This window comes from Nanorana parkeri, unplaced genomic scaffold (genome assembly GCF_000935625.1).
Source record: "Nanorana parkeri isolate BGI_ZX_2015 unplaced genomic scaffold, ASM93562v1 scaffold1, whole genome shotgun sequence".
In the NCBI taxonomy this organism is placed as follows: Eukaryota; Metazoa; Chordata; class Amphibia; order Anura; family Dicroglossidae; genus Nanorana; species Nanorana parkeri.
This window is the reverse complement of record NW_017306269.1, coordinates 1,328,178-1,351,898: the sequence shown is the minus strand read 5'-3', so window position 1 is coordinate 1,351,898 and position 23,721 is coordinate 1,328,178. Positions and strand designations below refer to the sequence as shown.

The window sequence follows — 23,721 nt, the reverse complement described above, 5'->3', positions numbered from 1 at the left end:
TCTCATTTCAAGATGACAGTGCAGGAAACGAGCGGCAAAGGGAGGCTACGCTGGACTCTTTGGACTAGTAAGTATCTTTTGTTAATGTTCATACTCTGACAATATATAGGGCCTGATGTGTAGTTTTAGGCCAGCAGGGTGAAGTTTCATCAGACGGAGGCTCTCTGGTTTACAACTTTCAATGTGATCAGTTTAGTCGCTGGGAATGATCCATTGATCACATTGATCCTCCATTATCTCGCCACCTCCATGTTCATTGTTCTCGGCTGATTTTGCAGCAGATTTCCATCATCTTGTGAAGTCATTCAGTTTTGTGTCAGTCACTTTCCGGGTTTTCTTTTGGCCGACACAGGTGAAATTATCGTTTTTGTTGCCGCAAATGATTTTTGTTTTTTTCAGATTGGGTTGAAGATCTGGAACAAACAGCGGACACACGCAGAATTCGGGGGGGGGGCGAGTGCTGGCACTTGTGTATTTTTCCTGCTCTGGTAGAGCATTAAGGGAGAACTAAAGCCAAACCTTCTCTTTCACTTTAGTTCACTTTTGGGTCACAGGAGGATATTTACTAATGTCCTCCTGTGACCCAAAGTCAGTATCTAGCGGGCTACTGTATGCTGACAGCGCAGAGCCGCACTGCAGCCGGGAAAGCTCCTGACAATATTGTCGGGATCCCTCCCGCTGCCTGATTGACAGCTGGCTCTTCCTCTCTAGAGCCAGAGCCAGCTGTACCCGCCCCCTCCCCTGTCTCTCCCTCCAATGAACACTGGAGGAACAGAGAGAGGGGAGGGGGCATCAGTCATCACTGACAGTAACTACTTTCTACAGGGAGAAGCCATGAGCTTGAATGATCAGCGGTTTGTGATCGCTCAGTTCTTGATCTGTAGAGCCGCCATGTGACATCTGCAGTATCATACACCACATCTAAGTATTGGGAAGAGGACATTTTACTCTCCCAAAACTTCTAATTTAAAGGAGAACTATGGGGTTAAGGCTTTTCCCCATAGTTCTCCTTAGGGTAACGGGAGGACACAAACTAGCGTCCTCCCGTCACCCTAAGCACAGTATACCACGAGCTGCTGCTCGCGGTATACTGAGACGCCGCAGCTGAAGCGGATCCCGACAATTGTGCCGGGATCCGCACAGCTGCGTGACTGACAGCTGGCTCTGCCTATCTAGAGGCAGAGCCAGCTGTACCCGCCCCGTCCGTTCCGCCATCCAGCCCCTCCCCTATCACGGCAGAGAGCTGTGACAGGATCGGGAGGTGAGCGAACGCCGGTATGTGTTCACTCACCTCCCGATCTACTGAGCAGACCTGTGACAGTCTCATTGTCACAGGTCGGCTAGAACTATGAGGTGAGTGAAAAGCACTCACCTCATAGTTCTCCTTTAACAGTTCTCTGTTCAGGTAGAAATCTGTATATTAGGTTTTAGATCACTTTAGTTGTGTTGGCTCTCTTCAAAATGATTTATATGTGTTCCCTTATTTAACTTTATTTACTCTGTGTAATGCTGGCCCTACATGGCTGAAGGAGAGAAAATCACACGCTTCCTCCATCCACACTAAACAGCATGGACGGAGGAATCTCTTCTGCTGGGCTATTGTGTTCAGAGAGTTGGCGCCCGCTGTTGTCACAATACCTGAACGGTGTCGTGTCTGCATTTATTTGCAATATATCCCATTTTTTGTTTTTAAATTCATCACATGTAAAGTGTCATAACCCCCCCCTCCCCAAATAGTCATGCCATTTAACCTTTCTCATGCCTCTGTGCCCTTTGTTTTTTTATTGATTGATTTCTTATTTGTTGATCCTACCAGCCACTCGTCCTTCCTTGTTCATGGTGGCAGCCGTCTGCAAGCTGATAGAGGCACCAGGGGCGCGCATGCTCCCCTTCTTCTAGGGTTTGTTCCCACAATGTCTGTTAAGCTAGATTTTTGGGCACACAACACTGAACCTGTATAGTGTGAACAGGGCACATAGAATGCAATTGTTCCCTATGTGTGCTTACACCATACATGTGCAGTGGTGTGCAGAAAAACCCAGTTCAGCAGACATGGGGTGAACAAGCCCTAAGTAAGTTGTGTCCGCAGCATACTGGTAGCCTTCCTACTGCCTATAACAGCATAGTCTGGGTTAAAATAGCAAATCTATAGGAAATAACCCATGATGCATTGCGCCATTATACCTAAAAGTATCATTAGCAGGTCACGTGACTTTTTTCTTTGACTTTAGCATGGACCATGTTGGGAGTGGGGCTAAGCTGCATCGGGTGACATGCTTTTTTTTAGGCCCTCCCCCAGGCCATACAGAGTGGAGCTGTCAGTCAAGCATCGGATCCACCCCAGAGCCATTGCTGCCTGCAGGGCAGATCAGATGCTTGACTGACCGCTCTGCATGGCCAGGGGAAGGGCCTGAAAAATCATGTGACCTGATGCAGCTTAGCCCCACCCCCAACATGGTCCATGCTGAAGTGAAAGAGAAAAGTCATGTGACCTGGCAATGACACTTTTAAGTGTAATGGCGCAATGCATCATGGGTTATTTCCTATAGATTTGCTATTGAGCTGAGAGACCTAGCAAATAGGCAATCATAAGCTGGAGTATAAGGCAGTAGTACGTGCTGGCAAATTTGTCATTAGCCTGGAGGAAAAACGTGCAAATTGATGGAAAACCCACCTTATGTCGGGTCATCAGCACTCGCAGAACATTCGAAGATGCATTAGCAACCTCTTTTCCTATTCAGTGAATTGTCCTGTTGGTATTATACATAGTACAATGTTCTTTATGAACGTTATTTATTCCCATACACAATGCAGTGTTTACGGACTTGCTGAGTGAGTGTAATGCGTTTGCCAAGTTATAATCTATAAATGTGGAAGTCGTACCACTTCTATTGATGCCAGCAGTGCCGTTTGCACATCACTTTTATTAAAAGAGCCAAGTACTTCAAATGGATCCATTGGCTTCAGTGCACAGTGCATGAGAATAGGCTTAGAACAGGGGTAGGCAACCTTGGAGGTGGAGATCTACCTGAAGAACATGAAAGATTAAAGATCGCCAGGGTGAAGCACACTTTGTTTTATTATCTTAAGGAGATATCAAACAAGACCTCAATAAAAAGTAAGGAAGGTTTGAAAAGTTCAGAGGTCAGTAGTATAAACTGCAGAGTGCAGGGGTCAGGAGCAAGTAATGCAGGTGTTAGTAGTAAGTAACACAAAGTTTAGAGGCTAGGAGTAAGTAATGTGCAGGGGTCAGGCATAAGTAACGCAGAGTGCAGGGGTCAGGAGCAAGTAATGCAGGTGTTAGTAGTAAGTAACACAAAGTTTAGAGGCTAGGAGTAAGTAATGTGCAGGGGTCAGGCATAAGTAACGCAGAGTGCAGGGGTCAGGCGTAAGTAACACAGGGGTCAGGCGTAAGTAACGCAGAGTGCAGGGGTCAGGCGTTAGTAACGCAGAGTGCAAGGGTCAGGCGTAAGTAACGCAGAGTGCAAGGGTAAGGAATATGTAATGCAGAGTGTAGAAATATGTAACAGAGTGCAGGAGTCAGGAACAAGTAATGCAGGTGTCGGTAGTAACACAAGGTTCAGAGATCAGGAGTAAGTAATACAGAGTGCAGAAGTCAGTAGTAAGTAACGCAGAGTGCGGGGGGCGTCATTATGTAACGCAGAGTGCAGGGGGCCGTCGTTACGTAACGCAGAGTGCAGGGATTGGTATTGGTTGTATCTGTGTTGGGGTGCTATTGAAAATGAATGACATCTCTGTGCATTTATTCATGTGTGGTGTGTTGTGGTAATGTAATGCACCACAGCAGATTTAAAAGTTTAAATGGGCCCATAATTCTAAATGTAATGATGTTTTAATACAATTATACAGAAAAAATGTCTTTAAATTCAGTTACCTGTGTTGAGCGGTTTGCTTGCTGATGTGGAATGCTGGACATTATAATGCACATTTACATACAAAACCGGCCACTGTATATTGCTGGCTGCCTGGGTTAGATACAGGCTGGATCACTTTACATTTTCTGCTCTACCAGGCAGTGTTGATTTTAGTTCTTGTTCAGAAAATGTTTTGGATAATAATCAAATTGTGTAGATGACTTGCATGCTTCTCATTCCTTTGTAGTAAGTCATCTGTGCCTGATCACGTGCGGGTGCTATTTGTTAGTATCAGAGTAAGGGAACATTCCCACACATAGAGGATAATGGCTTTTCTAATGCACTTATCCTTTTCTACCCCTCCCCTCCCCCCCCTCCCCCCCCAGCTCTTTCCTTTTAGGAGATACCCCTCTGCTCTAAGACTGCCACTGTGCACATTCACCTTTTTAATTGTGTTTTTGTGCGTTTCTTAAACTCTGCATTGCTGCTTAGGCAAGTTGGAGTTTGTGCATTTGTGTTTTAGCTTGCAGCTTATAATTTACTGTTCTAAAGTGAACCTGTCACTAAGCTTTATTCTTCTCACTAGCACCAGTCCATAAAGGGAATATATGGTGTGTTTTTAATTAGTAAAAGGCTAAAAACATAACATTTTATAATCGTTTTTATCATGCAGTCTTCTATCTAACCAGCAGGGGGAGCAGTATTCCACTTTTCACATGGTCAGCTGTGTGTCACTTTTATCTGTGCTGAAAGAGGCTGGTTGCAGACAGAGGTCAGCTAGTCATCAGTCAGTCATCAGTTATTAGATGCTGTAAGTTAGTCCGAGTTTTCAGTGAGACAAATGTATCCTTTGTGTTGTAAATATTTATTTGTAAAAGCTGAGTGTGTAAACGTTTATATTATAATCAAATAGCAAAAGTTTGCCCATTTCACAACTGGCAATCTTGGGATGTTTTGAGGATTGGGGGAACATTATGTGAAAAGCAGGGGGTATGCTTCAGCAGGCATAGGGTGACAGCAGGGGGGTGGCCATGGAGTGAGGGGAAGGGTGCGGTTGTCAGAGGGGCTTCAGGCACAGTGGTGGGAGAAGGAGGGCATGTTGGTGTTGAGCAGGAGTAAGGGGTGGATTATGTGGATCAGATGGTGTTGGGAGCGGAGTGGTGGAGGAAATACTGGCATGGTGTTGAGAGCGGGGGGTGCAATGTGCAGGTACCATGGCGGTAGCAGAGGTGGGGCAGGCTGTGCATGCAGGCATTGGGTGGGAGTTTAGGTAGAGTTGTACAAGTGCATTGGTGAAAGCTAGGGAGGGGGCATGCAGATATTTGGTGGGGGTGTGCATAGGCACAGTGGTGAGAGTAAAGCTGCCCATACACCTTGCGATTATCGTTCGATCTCCAAACGAAATGGGGTTTTCCTTCAATAATCAGCCAGTTGATGGAAAGTGAACGATCACAATTACTGTGCTCCTGGCTGAAATCGCAACAGGAACACTGCACGTTCGCAAACGAAAATCCGTTCTGTCGATCAAAGAAATTCAGTCAATTAGTATTGCTAACAAACAATAATTGAAATCCACATTGGTCTGGGTATGATGGGGCAGTCGTGCGGAAATCGAACAACAGGTCGATGATGGGACGAAACAAATCGAACAATAATTGTAAGGTGTATGGCCACCTTTAGGTTGGGTTCAGACCTGGGCATACGGAATATGCGTCTTTTTACCGCAATTTGCGGTAAAAGAAACGCGCGTTTCCGAGGGCTATCCGGCTGTATCCTAATGGATACGCGCGGCAAATACGCCCCAAAGAAGCTCCTGCACTTCTTTGGGCGTAGGGCGTTTTTCAGCACGTTCCTACGCACTGTAAAACGCCCAGGTGGGAACCATGCCCATAGGCAATTATTGGTTTTCACATGTTGAGCGTTTTACAGCACGTAGGAACGCGCAGTAAAACGCCCAGGTGTGAACCAGGCCTTAGGGAAAGCATCCACAGCTGCAATGGTGAAAGCGTTACAGGCGTGATGGGTTGTGAAAGAAGGGGGAATTCCAGCACGGTGGGTACTGAGAGAAAGAGCACTGCAGGGACAGCGATCGCTGAGACCAGGGAGGCTGAAGGTGCAGTGGGTGCTGAGAAAAGGACATCTGGCGGTACTCCTCGACCTACCTGATCTCTGACTATACTGTGTAACCTGTCAGACAGCAGACTAAGGAGTGCGATCATGTAGCCACTGAACCCTGACACATTCCCCCCTCCCTTCTCTGTTGCTCCAGGGACTCACAGGACAGAGGGCGGGCACAGCTGGCTCTAGAGTGGCAGAGCCAGCTGTCAATCAGGCAGCTGGGTGGATCAATACAATTTTGTCAGGATCCTTCATGGCTGCAGTGTGGCTCTGCGCTCCCAGCAAATAGTGGGCAGTGGCCCCCATATATGCTAATTTTGGGTCACAGGAGGACATTAGTAAATATACTCCTGTGACCCAAAAGAGAAGTAAAGCCAAAAAAAAAGGTTTGACTTTATTTCTTTTAAGCATATAAGACAAGAGTTAGAAAACTTCTAAACAATAAAAAATACCCCTAAAATAACATTAACATAAAACTGATCTTGTCACCTCTTTAGGGCATATACCACAAGGTAGTTGCATACACTGTACCTGTGCACAGATCTTTTATTGTGTGTCCCTGACCTGGCTGCATTCGCAGAGCAGTGATGTGATTTCTCCCTGATCTCCTTCTATACAATAGGGCATCTCATCGGCCTGTCCAGAGGGGTATTATTACACAGCAGCTTGCAGGTCTATAGTGCTAGCTTCATGTCCCACCAGGTACTGGCACCGGACAGCTGTTTGTCATGTGTTCTGCATATGTACTCTGCACTCTCACTGTGTCCTATGGAAAGTCAGTGTGCACTCCAGAGTTCTCCGAAGGATTGAATGGGAGTGCAGTCAGTTCTTATGTAGACAGCTGAACGAGTCTACATGCCTTTCATCAGACCGTACTTTACAGCTGTGAAGTTGACGTCTAGACAGCTACAGAAATAGGATTTGTCATTCATACATGTTAATATTTGCTCTCTGTTACTTTCCAGATTCAGTACATCAAGACAAACACTCATGTGGATCCCAGACTCGTTTTTTTCCAGGTATGTATCATCAATGCCGCTTTTATGCTGCCTGTCAAGGATGGAAATGTGCCGTTTAAATAGTCTTGCACGGTTCCTCTACGGTGCGTCTGGTTTTCATTGCAGTACAAGTTCTGTACAACCTCCCCGCTCAGGGATCACCAGGTTTTCTGGCACTTGCTGCTTCTGAGCTGACAGATGTACAGACCAGGGAGTGCTGGGTTCTAACATCTCAATCAAAAGACCGTTCTTAACCCCTTAACTGATGTAACGCATATGTGACATCACATTAGAACCTCCCTTTATTTCAGATGCCACGTCATTTCACATCACAGTCCCCGCTCTCCCATTAGGAACCCTCCTTTACATCAGGAGCCCCCTCCTTTCACATCACAGTACCTGAACACACACTAGGAACCCTCCTTTACATCAGGAGCCCCCTCCTTTTACATCACAGTCCCCGCTCTCCCACTAGGAACCCTCCTTTACACCAGGAGCCCCCTCATTTCACATCCCAGTCCCCACTCTTGCACTAGGAACCCCTCTTTACATCAGAAGCCCCCTCCTTTCACACCAGTCCCTGCTCTCACTCTAGAAGCCCCACTTTACACATCACATAAGCTTGCCTGCACCATGGAAAGGAATGACGCTGCGCAATAGTTTTGAGGCTCCCCAAGGGTCACGGCACCCCGGTTGAGAAAGTCAACCTGACATAAGTCATGAGGTGACAAGTCTATGTGCTCCTTATGTAAATTGCAGTGTGCAGCTATTAAATTGAAGCTCCCTCATGCCACCCAAACACCACCATCATTATCCTTTAGCGCAGTGCGCTGCACTTTTCTGGCCAATAGTGAGCTTGGGTGACTTCAGTGTCCTTCAAATAATTTAATGAACGGGTGGGTGAATCGGTGAGTCTACATTCACCCAAAACTGGAGTTTTAGTTGGATGAGGTGGCTCTTTACCTTTTAACGAAGGATGACAATAGAATATTAGAGTAACCTTCAGTATTGCAGGGACCTATCAAGTTGTATAAATCCTCAAATAAGGTCTGCTCTGCCGTCCCCGGTGCTGATATTGCTTGTTTACTACCAAGTCACCCATAAATCTTGAAGTACGATCCAAGTGAAACGCAAGGACCCTTTAGAACTTTGGTTCTCAACTGGAGGGTTGTGACCCAAAAGTGGGTCGCGACCCCATGTTCAGTGGGTCGCCGTGTGCCTTCCGCTATGCTAGGTGAGAGACTCCTCAGCGCCTCCTGTCAGTTCTCTCGCCAAGCCGCCATTCAAAATCTGGTGCCGAGTGTTAGCTTGAGGTGGGATGGGCTGGGGCTTTGACCGTAAGGGAGCTCCATTCACGCGTAGCACTCCCTTGCGTGCCCTGTAGAGGTGCCTGGACCGGAGTGATGGCACGTCTCTGGCACTCAAGGGAGCTGTGCAAGCATTGTAGATATGGATGGAGCTCTGTCACAGCACAGCAGCCCACACTGGACCCCAGGCTGTGGATGCACTCCAGCTCTCATAAGGTATGGAAACTTGGTGGATCTTTGAATGGCATCCTAAACGCACCTCCCACCCACAGTTCGAAAGCCTGCACCGGAACGCGCGGTACCACATTGCTGTGCGTTCCATTACAGTGGGTCGCCACTTAATGACCAAGGACAAATGTGGGTCCTGAGGTTACACAGGTTGAGAACCACTGCTTTAGAAGAACAAGTTGAAGAACAAGTTGAATATATTCCAGTTCCGGCAAGTCCAATCTTTGCTCTCTTGCACAGATGAGCAGGATGGTATGTGGTACTTAGAGTGTTCCTGCTGGGGCGTAGAGTTCGCTCTCCTCCCCCCGCTACTACATCACTACTGTGTCATTTATCGATGTAGCGGCTAGTGGGAGGAACCACAGTGAATAGCGGAGAATATGCTAATGACGCACCAAGACGCATTGGATATGACCAGTATTATTGTGACTGGCCACCCACCTGACTGGTATGTATTCCAAATGTTCTTTTACAGAAGAGGTAGCCAGACTTTGGCGCACCAAGTCCCTCGAGGCATTGCAAGACTCTGACAGTCACAGGCATGACTCCCAGGGGCAGATACATGACTGGATTTGTAGTCTCACCACAGCTAGAGGGCTGAAGTTTGGCTATCCCCGGGTGCTTCTGTTAAACTATTCTTATTGCAATGACAGGGTTACATTAAAGATTTACTTTGTAGTTCTCTGATGTCTAAAAAAAGTTCTCAACCTGCAGATTTTTATTTTCATGTATTAGTCACTAATCTTTTTTTATTTTGCTGCTGCATGGGGTATATTATTGCAGAATTAATAAGTCTGTTTATTTTACAGTCTGCTGAGCGGGAGAATCTCAACACTACGTGATGAAACTGGAGCTGTAAGTAATGTGCGGCGATAAGCCTTGAAGATTGTGGGGTGTTGAATAGAAAGGGGCAGAACTGAGATTATGTTGCCTTTAGGAAGCAGTTGCATAATTATGTTTTTAATCAGTATAAGAAAAGATTTCTTCAGTAAACCTGCGTGCTGCAACTACAAGGGGCTGATTAAGAAACCATTTGTACAGCTCTTTGCTGTGCGAATGAGAGTCATAATGCTGTGTGGCCACTAGATGGAGCCGAGGAGCTCTACATATGGTTTCAAAATCAACTCCTAAATATATCGGAATCCCAAACCTTGTTTTACTTTGGTTTTTTTTTATTGTTTTTTTACTTGTTTTCAATAGATTGGTGAGTATGATCATTGGTCAGGTTTTTAATGTCTGTGACCTCTTCTGGTGACCCTTGTCAGTGCAGATAAAAGTGAGGGAAAATTCCAAATTTTAAGTTGTCCCCAGAACAGGAATAGAGGGGAAATCTTCCAATGGGGACACTTTTTGTAGTGACAGCTGTCTGAGAGGGTTTACCTTACATTAATACAATTATATCAATTCACGCTTATTCGTACAATTAAATCTAAGACATGTCCAAGTATCAATAAAAAACATGCATTATGCAGGCAAATTGTCTTATGTGTACAAATACCATAAGGATTTATGTTTTTTCATATCCTCTTTTTTTCTTGGTCTGCGTGTTTCGCAGGCAAAACCACTTCTTCAAGATCAGGTGCTTGTACTTGGAGCCCTTAGAGTAAATCAAAGATGGCCATACAGTTTTTATTATGCCCTCTAGCATTTTACAAACTACCGATGTTAGACTGACCGGCCTATAGTTCCCAGGTTGGCACCTTGCCCCCTTTTTGAATATTGGGACTACCGTAGCCCTCCGCCAATCACTGGGGATCCTACCAGTCATTAAGGAGTCCTTAAAAATGAGGATGAATGGTCTAGTTATAACCTGGCTTAATTCCTTAAGTACCTTGAGGTGCAGGTTATCCGGACCCACTGCTTTGTTTGCATTGAGCATTTTAAGTCTTTGTTGTTTCCCGGTTTCTGTCAACCACTTGGGTATATTTTGAGTTAAACTGGGAGTTTTATCATGTGTGTCAAACCCGTTTCCCTCCCGAGTGTATACTGAGGAGAAAAAAGCGTTAATCCTAATCCGAATGCTGATAAGACACAGTTAAAAAAAAAAAGTCCAACCTTATCCAGAGTGAACGGTTTCTGAACACTTTGGTGAGTGTCCATGTGCTGCTGTTGAGGGGAAGTTTTGTCACAGGGGAAGTAGGAGGGGGAGACATTGCTGTCACTGTGAATAAAGGTGGACTTTTTTAACGTGTATATATTTGAATTAGGATTGATTGTAACCCCTCTCCTTTCCAAGTGCGGGGGGAAAAAAAGTTTTACCTTTTTTTAATTACACTTTGAAAGGGGTAGATTCTCTATGCAAGGGCTATGCTTCCATCTAGTGGTGACTGTTGATATTGCGGTTAATACTGTCACTTATGGAAACATGTATTATTATTATTATTATTATACAGGATTTATATAGCGCCAATAGTTTGCACAGCGCTTTACAATGTAAGGACGACATTACAGTCACAATACAATTCAAGATGGTAAGGAGGGCCCTGCCCGTGAGGGCTTACAATCTAAAAATAGAGATGAATTCATCTAAACTGGAGCAGACAGAATGTGGAACAGTTGGCCATAGTACCCAATCATCTTCTCTCTTTCGTTTTCAAAGCTTAGGGGTTCTAAACCCTCAGTTTTTTAAAAACCCCGCTTTAACAGCGGTTTAAACTTACCCTGTTTTCGTTGTGCGCTCCCGCCTGAGAATCCGAAACTGCTCGGGCGGCCACAAAGCATCTTGGTGCTGCCGCATGCGCAGTTCGGATTCTCAGGCGGGAGACGAGCAGAGACGCAAGGTAAGTCTATGGACACGTGCACCCGCATGCAGACAACGCTGGATCAGAAGTGCCTGCAGGGACATAGGAGTCAGGGCTGAATCGGAGAGCCGCTGCACCGCTGGAGGGACACATGAAAACATCGGGAAAGAAGAGGAAGATCGGATTAAGAAACCTCATTTAAGGTAAGTGCTGACATTAACATTGGGGGAGGGAAAAACATTTTTGACTTTAATGTCACTTTAGCTGAACAAACTGAAAAAAGAAGCTGATTGGTAACTATGGGCAACTGCTCCAGATTCTGTCTGCTCCAGTTTTAATAAATTCTCGTGTGTGTGTGTGTAAAAAAATATACATATAACTATATATTGTTCATTCTAAAGGTAAACCACACTGCTTGATCTAGCAAAAGGTGCTTGTGCAACATGACTGACCCAGAAAGCCCAGGATGTCTAGAAACGGAGTCCAAGGTTGCAGCACTCCCAGAATGTATTGTAATCACAATCCAGCTAAACAGTGTTCCATAAGAGCTACAGTTTCAGGCTCATGTCAGCCATTCACCAGGCTGGAAACACTACTGACATTGTATCCAGCATGAGTATGTATGTATTAGGAAAGCAGAAAGATGGCAATCAGCTACTGAGTCACATAGCACAACAAGTAAACTTTGCTCACACAGATAAGGAATGCATCAATATAATCACAATGCAATCTACAAGAATGAGATGATGTCTGTCCACAACCACCACTAATAAAAACAAAAATAACATAAATAAAATACGCCATACACAGGAACAGGTGAGTATATCTTTATCTTCCTCCTTAGCCAAAAATGATTACTTAAAGCAGACCATCACATCAGAATGCAGTTCTGAATGTTGACATGAAATCATCTGACATTCATTAGTTAAACAAACATATTTTTATTTTATTTACAATTTCTTGTTTTCTACTTCCTGGTCCTCTTTGGCAAAAGTGATGTAATCTGCCCAAGCGTTGCATCCTGGGAAGGTTACATCAGCAGAGCATTGCTTTCCAAATCTCATCTGTAATCTCAGGGAAAGGCATTTTCCTCCCCTGAGATGATGTGAATGGGTCACATGTCCTAGTCACATGTTCCAGGAAGTAAAGGGAGATGGATTCATCTCTCCTTAGTAAAAGTGGCCACTGTGAGAAGACTGGGGAGGAAAAGAGAAATAAGGAATGCAAAGAATACAAAGCCGACAATTATCTAGAAGTATGTGTTTGTAGATTGTCATTACTAAACATTTCTAAAGGTGTGTTGCAAAATAACAATAATTGTTTTAATTTTGAAGATATGCATAATGTTCCTTTTTAAGTGTGGTCCCTAACTCTATACTATCCGAATTCACAAGTTTGGGAAAATATATATAGCAGTGAATAAGGCAATCCCTTCCTCCTTACATAATATGTCAAGGCGGAAAAAAAAGCACAGTACATCTATGCCAGGGGTCTTAAACTCAATTTTGTTTTTTCTCCCATGGGGGCCGCTCGACAAATTTCAAACTTTAAAATAAAATTTAACTATATTCGGTATGCTACTACGGACACTAATACACAATAAGGCCCCATTCATATCTGTAGGTTTAGATGCGATTAGGGATTCCTGCGTCAGAAACTTGCGTTTTCCTGCAGCAGGAATCCCTAATCTGGCGTTTATAAGCGGCCGCTGTCACCCATTCAAGTTAATGATCAGATGGCAGCAGTTGCTTGTAAACTCCTGCTCACTGCATGTAATGAAACGTGATACCCGCGGGCCGGTATTTTGAGACCACTGATCTATGCAATACATGCCATTGCTAAACATTTCTAAAGGTGTATTTGTTATTTTGAAGATATGGGTAAAGTTCCTCTTTAGCCCTTGCAGTGCGGGGTTAGCCCCACTACAAGTGTTAATAAAAATCATTTAAGGCAGAGAAAAGACCCTTTATATTGTGGTCCTGTAGTTTCATGTAAATAAGTGGTTGGTCATCGCTTCCTCTTTCCTATTACATATATACTTGCATTGGATACAATGTTTCAGTAGTGTCTGATAAGGGGTGACATAAGCCTCAAACTGTAGCTCTTAAAGGAACCCTGTTTATTCAGATTTTGATTACAAGTGTCGTGACTTTGGACTCTGTTTCTATAAATATCTATTAACACAGCACTTCTTTAGGGCTAGTTCACACCATCCTCAGTGCGTTCTGGAACGCAATGGATCGCATTCGGGCCGCCTCACTTTGTTTTGGGTTGGAAGGGGGCGTGGTGGTGCATTGAACTCAATGGCACTGCAGCTACGCCCTCCGGCTGCAATGTGATCAGCCGCACGGGAACCCGTGGCACATCAGTGCCTGTGTTCCGGTCCGGTGCAGTCAGAAAAAGTAGTGCACGCATACTGAACGCCTGGAAGTCCGTATTCATTGCATTGGTGAATTGTTGGTGATGGGCTCTTTCTAATTTTGGGTAATTAGATATGTATGATGTTGGAAAGCAGTGGGTCGCTCTCAGGAGCTCAGTGAATTCAAGTGTGGTACCGAGATAGGTTGCCACCCGTGCAATAAGTCCATCCGTGAAATTTCCTTACTACTAAATATTCCACGGTCAGCTGTTAGTGGTATTATTACAAAGTGGAAGCAACTGGAAACAACAGCAACTCAGCCACGAAGTGGTAGGCCACGTAAAATGACAGAGATGGGTCAGCACATGCTGAAGTGCACAGTGCACAGAAGTCACCAACTGTCTGCAGAGTAAATAGCTACAGACCTCCAAACTTCGTGTGGCCTTCAGATTGGCACAACAACAGTGCGTAGAGAGCTTCATGGAATGGGTTTCCATGGCCAAGCAGCTGCATCCAAGCTTTACATCACTGCAATGCAAAGTGTCGGATGCAGTGGGGTAAAGCACACCGCCACTGGACTCTAGAGAAGTGGAGACGTGTTCTCTGGAGTGACCAATCACGCTTCTCTGTCTGGCAATCCGATGGACGTGTCTGGGTTTGGCGGTTGCCAGGAGAACGGTACTTGCCTGACTGCATTGTGCCAAGTGTAAAGTTTGGTGGAGGAGGGATTATGGGGTGGGGTTGTCTTTCAGGGGTTGGGCTTGGCCCCTTAGTTCCAGTGAAGGGAACTCTTAAGGCATCAGCATACCAAGACTTTTTGGACAATTTCATGCTCCCAACTTTGTGGGAACAGTTTGGGGATGGTCCCTTCCTGTTCCAACATGACTGCGCACCAGTGCACAAAGCAAGGTCCATAAAGACATGGATGAGCGAATTTGGGGTGGAGGAACTTGACTGGCCTGCACAGAGTCCTGACCTCAACCCGATAGAACACCTTTGGGATGAATTAGAGCGGAGACTGCGAGCCCGGCCTTCTCCTCCAACATCAGTACCTGACCTCACAAATGCGCTTCTGGAAGAATAGTCAAACATTGCCATAGACACACTCCTAAACCTTGTAGACACCTTTCCAGAAGAGTTGAAGCTGTTATGGCGGCAAAGGATGGGCCAACTCAATATTGAACCCTACGGACTAAGACCGGGATGCCATTAAAGTTCATGTGCGTGTAAAGGCAGGCGCCCCAATACTTTTGGCAATATAGTGTATGTCCTTATATATACCTAACATGGGTATGGCATGTAGTTTAGACTGTGCATATGATGAATCGTGTTGAGGTGATGGTGTCTCTTTAAACTACATACAGTTTGTATGCATTGTGCAGTGTAAGGAAAAAAGCTTCTAATGGCCGACTAGTGGTCTTAAAATATATTGCCTTTTAGCTCAAATTTCTATTCTAAGTGGTTTTGTCATGAATATGTTAGAGGGTCTATTAACTTTACTGGCCTCAATAAAAACTATATGCAGAAAAAGTAAGTCTTCGTTTGTTGGTAACAAGTTAATGGCATGCGGTTAAAACGGACAATTGTACCGGTCATTTCCCACTATTTATTATGCTGTTTTTTCTTGTGTTGTCTTTAAAGATATTTATCGATCGAGACCCAACTGCTTTTGCACCTATTTTAAATTTTCTTCGTACAAAAGAACTTGACTTAAGGTAAGAGGGTTCTTCGTGCATTTATTTTCCTGCTTTGGAAAGTATAATTAAAGGAACTCAGAATTTAAAGTGAGATAAACTCTTAATACATTCAAGTACCTTAAACTATAAACAAAAATGTATCTTATTTATGTATCACTCGGCTGTAGATCCTCAAATAATCTCTGAATTGGTGCTGACACTGTCCTTCCTTCTGGAGGGTGGCTACTTTTGTTCCCCATGGTCCCTGTGTGTGTTGTAAAGTAGTCACCACTCCAAGCTCGCTCCTGTGATGGACTACAATCTCATGTTTACTTTAAAAATGTGTATTGAGATTGTAGTCCATCAGGGGATGTATTTATTGACGCATATTGTCACTCTAATAACGCAATGTTTCAGAGTCACGCAGGGTCCCCTTCATCAGGCATCAAAGCCTGATGAAGGGGACCCTGTGTCCCCCCGAAATGTTGCGCTATAAGAATAACAATATGCGTCAATAAATACAGACGGTTTTCTGGACACGTTACTATGGTGTGCTGGTGACATCATGTTCACGTCCTGAGCCAAGCGATGCCATGCGCGCTCATTTCAGCACCCGTCTTCTCAATAGGGATATCGGGTAAGGAGTGTGGCAGGACTTCTGCTTATGTTTCCTGATGTCACTATGACACTTGGGGATCGGAGCATTATGTACCCAATGCAGTATGTCCTCCCGTCTCTATAACCTTTCTTCTCTTTCTTCTAGGGGCGTGAGCCTTAACGTTCTGCGGCATGAAGCTGAATTCTATGGAATCACCCCTCTGGGTATGTTTGCAGTACGGTTTCAGAGAGCCGGCTGTAATTATTCCTCTCTGTCTCTATGTGCTGCTTAAGCAGATTCCATTTTAACCCATTAATGACGAAAGGTAAAACCAGTCTCAATGGCTGAACCCAGTTTTGCAACTTTGGCATGTGTTGGAAAAACTGGACATACCATTGCAGCTGCTTAGTGTACCCAGGGGAATTATACCTTGTTTTGTTGAGGACAAATTGGGCGTTCATATAGTGGTAAATGTTAATGGATATCTCCCTATTTTTTTTTATCAACATAAAACTGGTCCAAATAGGGGAACAAATTGTTTAGGATTTAGCTTACCTGAACAAACTGAAGAGAGAAGCTGATTGGTTGCCATGGGCAACTGCTTCAGATTCTGTCTGCTCCAGTTTTGATAAATTCAATGTATCTTTTTCTTCTCACAGGGGGGAAACATTACAGGGGAGAGTTCTACAACAAGTGATCGCTGATTGGCTATTACAGTGATCATGTTATTGGGAGCCGGTGTTCTATCGAAAGCTCCAACTCATCGAGATCTCCAACTACCTCACTTCCGGTGCTCAGAAAGACTGGAGCTCTGTACAGTTGCAGTGCGCATGCGCGCATAGCGTTTTCAGAATACTCGTTGAGTTGCCACCTGCTGAATATTGTTAAAATGCAGCTGTACAGAGCTCTGTCAGTCTTTGTGTTTTGCAGTCTAACGCCGCCTGGTGAAAATCTTGCAAGTACCCATCAGTGAGGTAGTTGGAGATTTCGACAAGATTGAGCTTTTGATAGAACACTGGTCTTCCCAGCTACCGATCGTTGGTTTGGGACCAGGAGCTGTCCGTTGTCAACTTGCTCTCAGTAACGGGGATGTGCAATCAAGCGTGCTCAAAAACACGCCACATATATGTGGCACCATAGAAGAAAGCCCACTTCCACCACTCCGCATATATGTTACGCTGTTGGAACCAATTAAAATAATATTGAAATTGCGCCAGAACCGGATTGCTGTGTGCTAAACTCTTTTCCTTCCTCCAGCGTAACAGAATGTCTCCTCGGTATATGAGTCAACTAACGGTGAACTATTTTTTTTTTAACACTTTTGCTGCCACTAACATATGTTATATGTCGGCAGTAGTGGGCCCCTGTAAACTGTCTGTTTTTAAATGTGTGAAGCTAACTGTCCATTTTACACTGGTAGTAGAGGTGCACCGAAATAGAAATTTAAAAACCGAAACGAAACCGAAATAAAAGAAATTGTCAGGCCGAAACCAAAAATGTTTTCATTTTAATTTTTTCACATTTCTTAAAAATGTTATTATTATAATTGCTGTCACAGCAGAGCAGTGAGGAGAGCTCAGCCTCCTGTGACAGCGTGGGCTGTCTCCGCCCCCACCCCGCTCTACCGGACTGTGATAGGTGACTGAGCAGCGCCCAGCGGGGAGGAAAGAGACCTGGGATGCGCCGATGTATCGACAGGAAAATGGCACTTTCGGCGTTTAGCAAAAAGTGCCATTTTCGGACGATCTGTTTTGGCGGCTGATATATCGGTGCATCCCTAACTGGTAGCTATTCTGGCAGCTGTAAAGCTGCCAGAATGTGCCACCTTCTGGGCTCTGCTACTCCTTTTGTGGGCCAGGGGCACAGCGCGGATGTCAGCAGGTAGAGAGGAGAGAGACCTGCGAACATCTGTGCTTGAACAGCTTCAGTGGGCTGCAAAGGTGTTATTAGGAGACCCATAATGTCTCTTCAAAGAGCCCCTAATTTTGAGCCCCCTATGTAATGAAGTTAAGTTAAAAAAACCCCCCCAAAAAACGAAATTGTAGAAATTAAAGTTAAATAAATAAAATACCCCCAATTTTTTTTTTTAAGTCCTTCGCCCCCGCGTACACAAACGACAATTGCACCACACGTTGGGTGTCTCCACGTATGGGACACAGAGCCATTATTTACAGTTAACTCTAAACTGATGACCTGTACGGGCTTTTAAAGCATTTCCTATGGACTGTTTGGAGTACCGTAGTTTTTTTTTTGCTACTTCATGGACACATACAATTTTATATTTATTCGGCACAACCTCATCTTTTATATTTTACCCCAAAAATTGGGTGTTATATTGTGATTTGGACACTAAAATAAACTTTACGTTTATTTTGTACCGAAATCCTGGGTTTAACAAACAGTTGCACTAATATAATGTTACATCAAAATTTGCAACCTCTACCATTTTATTCACCAGGATTTCTGCTTTCGGAAAATATATTGAGGGGGGGAGGGGGGGTGTAAGTAATTCCAAGCCTAAAATGTACATTTGTTTTATTTATTTTTTTAACCTCACCTGTTCTACTATGAAGTGTGTTCTGCATTTCTATAGACTTGTATGGGAATGCAAAGCTAATTTAAAGTGACAGAAAAGCCTGTCAATGCTGGTCCTTATATATGTGCAATTATAGTATCTGAATTGATACTGTGTGGTAGACATAAGAGCCTGGGTGCATTGACCCTGTTGTATGTACAGTATATATCAGTTCCCAAGAAGGCGATTAGCTCTCATGTTCCTGAGGGAGCTAAATGTTATTCTATGATCTATACCAGTGATGGCGAATGTTTTTGAACCCGAGTGCCCAAACTGCAATGCAAACTCAATTTATTCATTTAAAAAAAATACACACATCACACGTAATAAAATACACACGCAACTATTAACAATAAAAAATAAATAATTCAAACATTGCCCCCTCTCCTGCTTACCTGTTTTGCAGGGAGGGGCGGCATCCCTGGGGGTCCAGTGGGGCACTAGGGGCTTATCCCTGGTGGTCCAGTGGAGGATCAGTGTGATCTGCATCTCTGGCTGATGCAGATAATACTAATCGCTCCTGCCTGTGAGCGGCGGTACCACAAGGGAGCAATCAGTACGGTCTGCATCAGCAAGAGATGCAGACCACACTGATCCTCCACTGGACCACCACGGCTTGATTTTCATTCAATATATCACTGGTTCTGCAATATATTACATGGGATCTGGTCACCTGCCAGGTTTAAAGATGGCTGCCGGTACTTGTGGCGGCCATCTTTAAAAACGTCATGTGAAGTGGAGATGGGGGACACCGGAGGCCCGCACGGAGCACCCCATGTGAGAACCTGGAGTGTGTGGACCCCGGCAAATGGCACCTAGGCTAGCCTGCCACCAAAGGGGCCTCTACGTCCCCTCTGTGGCACGCGTGTCATAGGTTCGCCATTACTGAGCTATACAAACCAAGAATCAAATATGTAATATCTGAGTGAACAGATACTGTGGGGTACGAGGGACTCGGCTTATAGTTGTTCCTGTCTCTGGAAGAGTGTAATGTTTCATCCCTTATTTCCCCAGTAAGAAGATTATTATTATGTGAAGAACTGGAACGCTCATCTTGTGGCTGTGTCTTATTCCATGGCTATTTACCTCCCCCAGGTAACTTTTCCTTTATATTTTATTTATAGTGTAAATCAGCTAAATGCATTCTTAATGCTTCAAAACAGATGGTGTTTGGTGTGTAAGGCCCCATTCACACTGAGCGATTTATCGAGCGATTTTTGCAGCGATAGCGCTCATATATCAACACGATATCGCTGTTCACATCTCGCCGCTCAATATCGCTTGTAGCTCGTCGCTGTAGCTTGTCGCTCCTACATGACCCTTTTTTCTGCGGATTTCGAGCGATTTTGCTCCTGATTGCATACAGCCCAATAGGAAAAAGTCGCGCAAACGCCGCGCAATATCGCACATATAAAATCGCACGATTTTCATGTCGCTCAGTGTGAATGGGGCCTTACTGTTTGTTTAATTTGTAAAACAGCCACAGCTGGAGTAAAAAAGAGCCTGTCCTCTGCCAGCAGCTGCAGAATGGGACACTTGCTCTCTGTGTGGAACCAGTGGTCGCATTGCAGAGGACCAACACCCCTCTATTAAGTCAGACCTATGGTTCTGCAATCAGCAAAGCTCATGCTCCTCACTGATTGGAGAGCTCTGACTCAGTAGGGGAGCATGGCAGACCTCTGCAGAGAGAACACTGCTTCCCCACAGATAGCAAGGATCCTTATCTACAGCACGCGGACAGCAGGCAGGTTTTTCTATTCTGGCTGTGGCTTAAGGTGACCATACACCTGCCGATGATCGTACGATCATCGGCAGGTGTATGGAAGTCGTGCGACCGTTTCTACTGTACGTTTCGCGCGTCTTTTGTCTTACTAGCACGGTGGAAAACCAGCTGAAAATCGTACGATTTTTGTCGGGTTTGTGGCGTGCTCGTGAGACAAATGTCGGACGGGCCGGTGCGCGCAAGTGCACACTGCCCGCTTAACATTGCAGTCACCGGAAGCCCTCCCCTCAGCGCGGAGGGCTTGCGATGATCGCAAGTACGATCTGCCTGTCCAAGATGGGCAGGTCGTACGAGCTTTTAATTACCTTACAACCATCACAAGACGAAAGTTGTGCGATGGTTGTAAACTGTATGGCCAGCTTTATTTTTAAAGAAAACCAACTGCATGACATAGAACAACCTTTTTGTTTTAATGCACCTGGAATGCCTTTAGCTTATTTTTGTAGTGCTTGGGTTAAATTAGGCCTTAAGATAAATTTCTGAATATTAGGAAACAGTAAAAAAAAAAAAAGTTACAAAAGTATGCATTTAGAAAAGATTGAAACTTGGTTATGTCAGTCTTGGTTTTCTAAATTGTCAGATACTTATATGGCCTTTCACGGCTTTGTGACTTTACCTGTTCTTGTTATTCCAATAAACCAGTCCTAAAACAGAAGGTTTTATTTAGGTCACAAATCCCAGGGGTTTATTCCATGTTTTATCTGGCTCACTTACCCTGGGATGTCTGTGAAGGTTCTCATTCATCCAGGTCATGGTATATCTGTAAAAAACAAGCCAAGGCAACTGGACTTGCTGTATTTGATTTGAGATTGAGAAAGCTGGTCGGATGTCCAGTGAAACGTCTTCAAGAAAAATACAGCAAGTCCAGTTGCCTTGACTTATTTTTTACAGATTTACCCCGGGAAGTTTTTCACTCTTCCCTAGCTTTTACAAAGTGTTATCCTAAAGGAGAACCCCAGACAAAACTTTTATTAACCCTTGCAGTGGGGCTACCCCTAGACTGCAAGGGTTGACTGCTCATTCTTGTCTACGTGCTGTAAAAAAAAAGTTATACTCACCTGAACCAAAGAGCCGGCTTGCTCTTAGACTGGTCCTTCCAGCCTCTCTCCCCCTCGGCTGTAGCGGTCTAATGTCCCGTAAATCATTATGTTTTATATAGGGATGCACCGATATATCAGCCACCGAAACATATCAGCCGAAAATGGCACTTTTGGCATAATGCCGAAAGTGCCATTTTCCTGCCGATACAGCGGTGCATCCCTGGTTTCTTTCCTCCCCGCTGGGCGCTGCTCTATGTCCCAGCCGGGAGGAGAGAAACTGTGATAGCCAGCCGACCGCTGTGTGAGGAGAGCACTGTGAGTGGCCGGCGTCTCCTCCCACAACGCTCAGCCGCCTATCACAGTCCGGCAGAGCGGTTTGGGGGCGAAGACAGCCAGCGCTGTCACAGGAGGCTGAGCTCTCCTCCCTGCACCGCTCGCTCAGCCTCCTGTGACAGCGTGTCAGAGAGGAGAGAGAGCAGGCTACAAACTTTGTACTAATTAAAAAGTTTATAAAATATAAATAAAAATAAAATTGAAAAAATAAAAAACATTATTGGTTTCGGCCTGACAATTTTTTTTTTATTTCGGTTTCGTTTTTAAAATTTCAATTTCGGTGCACCTCTAGTTTTATACACTGTGTATAAACGTGAGAACGCTGAGGAATATTCCAATGCTGCAGTGAAGCAGACAAGCTACAGAGTCCGGAGATGTAGGTAGCTGGAGAAGTAGAGAGCCAGCTCAGCAGTTTGGGTGAGTCTGCCTTTTTTTTTTTTTTAGCACCTAGACAACGAGCAGTTAACCCTTGCAGTGTAAGGGTAGCCCCACCGCCAGGGTTAATAAAAGTTTTGCCCGTTCTTCTTTATTGGAAGATTTTCTCCAAGCATCTCTCTAACTCTGGTTCACAACTAGGCGGCACCGTTTTTTGCGCAATTGTACGCGCGTTAGCAGCAAGCGGTTATTTGCGCAATTATGCGCGTTGTGGACATTTGTATGCGCGTTTAAACTTTTTAACGTTTTGATTGCCAGCTCATAAACCATTGTGGGCAATGGAAGGAAGCGTGTATAAACGCTCAGGAAAATGTGCAACATGCTTCTGTTGCGGGTTTCTGGGCATTTCCATTGAAGTCTATGGGGAGGAAAATATGGGCTTTTAACTGCCGAAAGAAGCTCCTGTATCTTTTCAGGCGTCTGGCGCTTTTTTTCGAACTGCTCAGAAACTCCTAGGTGTGAACCAGGGCTGAATCTTTGTGTACCAGTACTGCTTGGATTAAATAAAGGGGATACATCTCCCAAAAACTGGTTCTGAAATAATTACCACTTAGCAAAAAAAACAAAACTATCCTTTATAGTACGGACAACCGGACTCCAGTCTGCCTGCTAGGGTATCAAACTGAAAGTTTCATGAATACACAACTATACAGATATTAGCAATTAGATATGACATTTTATGGTGTTCTCTCTGAGCCCAACCCTCTCTTTTTCAGCATTAATTCAGTAATTAATAGTATAAAAATGTGCAGAGTGACTTTTCCAGTCGTATATTGGGAGACATGTCCTCTTTGAAAAGGTTATTATTGCAGTAAGTGCCGAATTAATAATGTGAATTAAAATAATGACTTTAATGGCTGGAGTCTGTTCCTATTAAGTGGACTGTAAAGCAGTTTTTATATTTCTTAGCCCTTTCAGTGTCGTTGGAGATCTCTTCTGTTTTACTGGCAGACATTTTTTCTTTTTCCTGAATTGTAAAATGGAAATTGCAGCATTTATTAGAGTGTGCAAAATAAGAAGCGAGCGTGTTCCTTAAAAGCAGCAAATTGGATTACAACTGTTCATTTTCCAGTGCAAGTTTGTTATCATGTTGATGTATTCTATATCAGCGCTGATTTCATTAGTCACTTTTAGCAGAGCTTAGTTGGAAGTGAAAAATATGTTCAGTTATAACAATGATTTATCCATTGCATTGAATATTTTTTATATCTGCAGGAAATTTAAAACAACCTTGTTGTTTAGATTAGGATGCATGAATGTCTTTATTCAGCAGACTTGTGTCTTTCTAGCTATTCCCAGCCGCAAGCTAACATGTGAAGCTCCATCCTCTGCGGAGAGTAAAGCCAGCCAGAGACCATGTGAAGGAGCAGCTCAGAGCAGCACCCTGCAGCCTACACTCTCTGCTATAGAGGGCATGGCCAAGCTCGGTAAGTGTTCCATTCTATGAGCCTTCAATGCTTTGCTATGTGGAAGACTCTGTTCAGATTTTGTAAGGTAATGAAGAAGAAAACCGACACATTGAGAAATGTTTGCAGGGAACGCAGCCAACGCTTTTGAAGGTATGTAAACCCTAACAATGAACTTTGCAGTATTCAGATGTGTCCCCTGCACTCCTTATAGGGATTGAAACAGCTGTGGTGCTCGTGGTGATAATC

The 23,721-nt window shown here is 44.3% G+C and overlaps 1 protein-coding gene across 1 annotated transcript in view; it reads left to right on the top strand.

Annotated features, from left to right (window-relative positions):
• KCTD3 (potassium channel tetramerization domain containing 3) overlaps nt 1-23,721 on the top strand; it is a 55,511-nt gene that overhangs the window by 3,459 nt on the left and 28,331 nt on the right. Inside the window, exons 2-7 of the mRNA XM_018576180.1 lie at nt 6,959-7,012; nt 9,336-9,381; nt 15,268-15,341; nt 16,066-16,124; nt 19,490-19,570; nt 23,356-23,493. Of these exons, the coding sequence (XP_018431682.1) occupies nt 6,959-7,012; nt 9,336-9,381; nt 15,268-15,341; nt 16,066-16,124; nt 19,490-19,570; nt 23,356-23,493 (452 nt within the window). The remainder of the gene's footprint in view (nt 1-6,958; nt 7,013-9,335; nt 9,382-15,267; nt 15,342-16,065; nt 16,125-19,489; nt 19,571-23,355; nt 23,494-23,721) is intronic.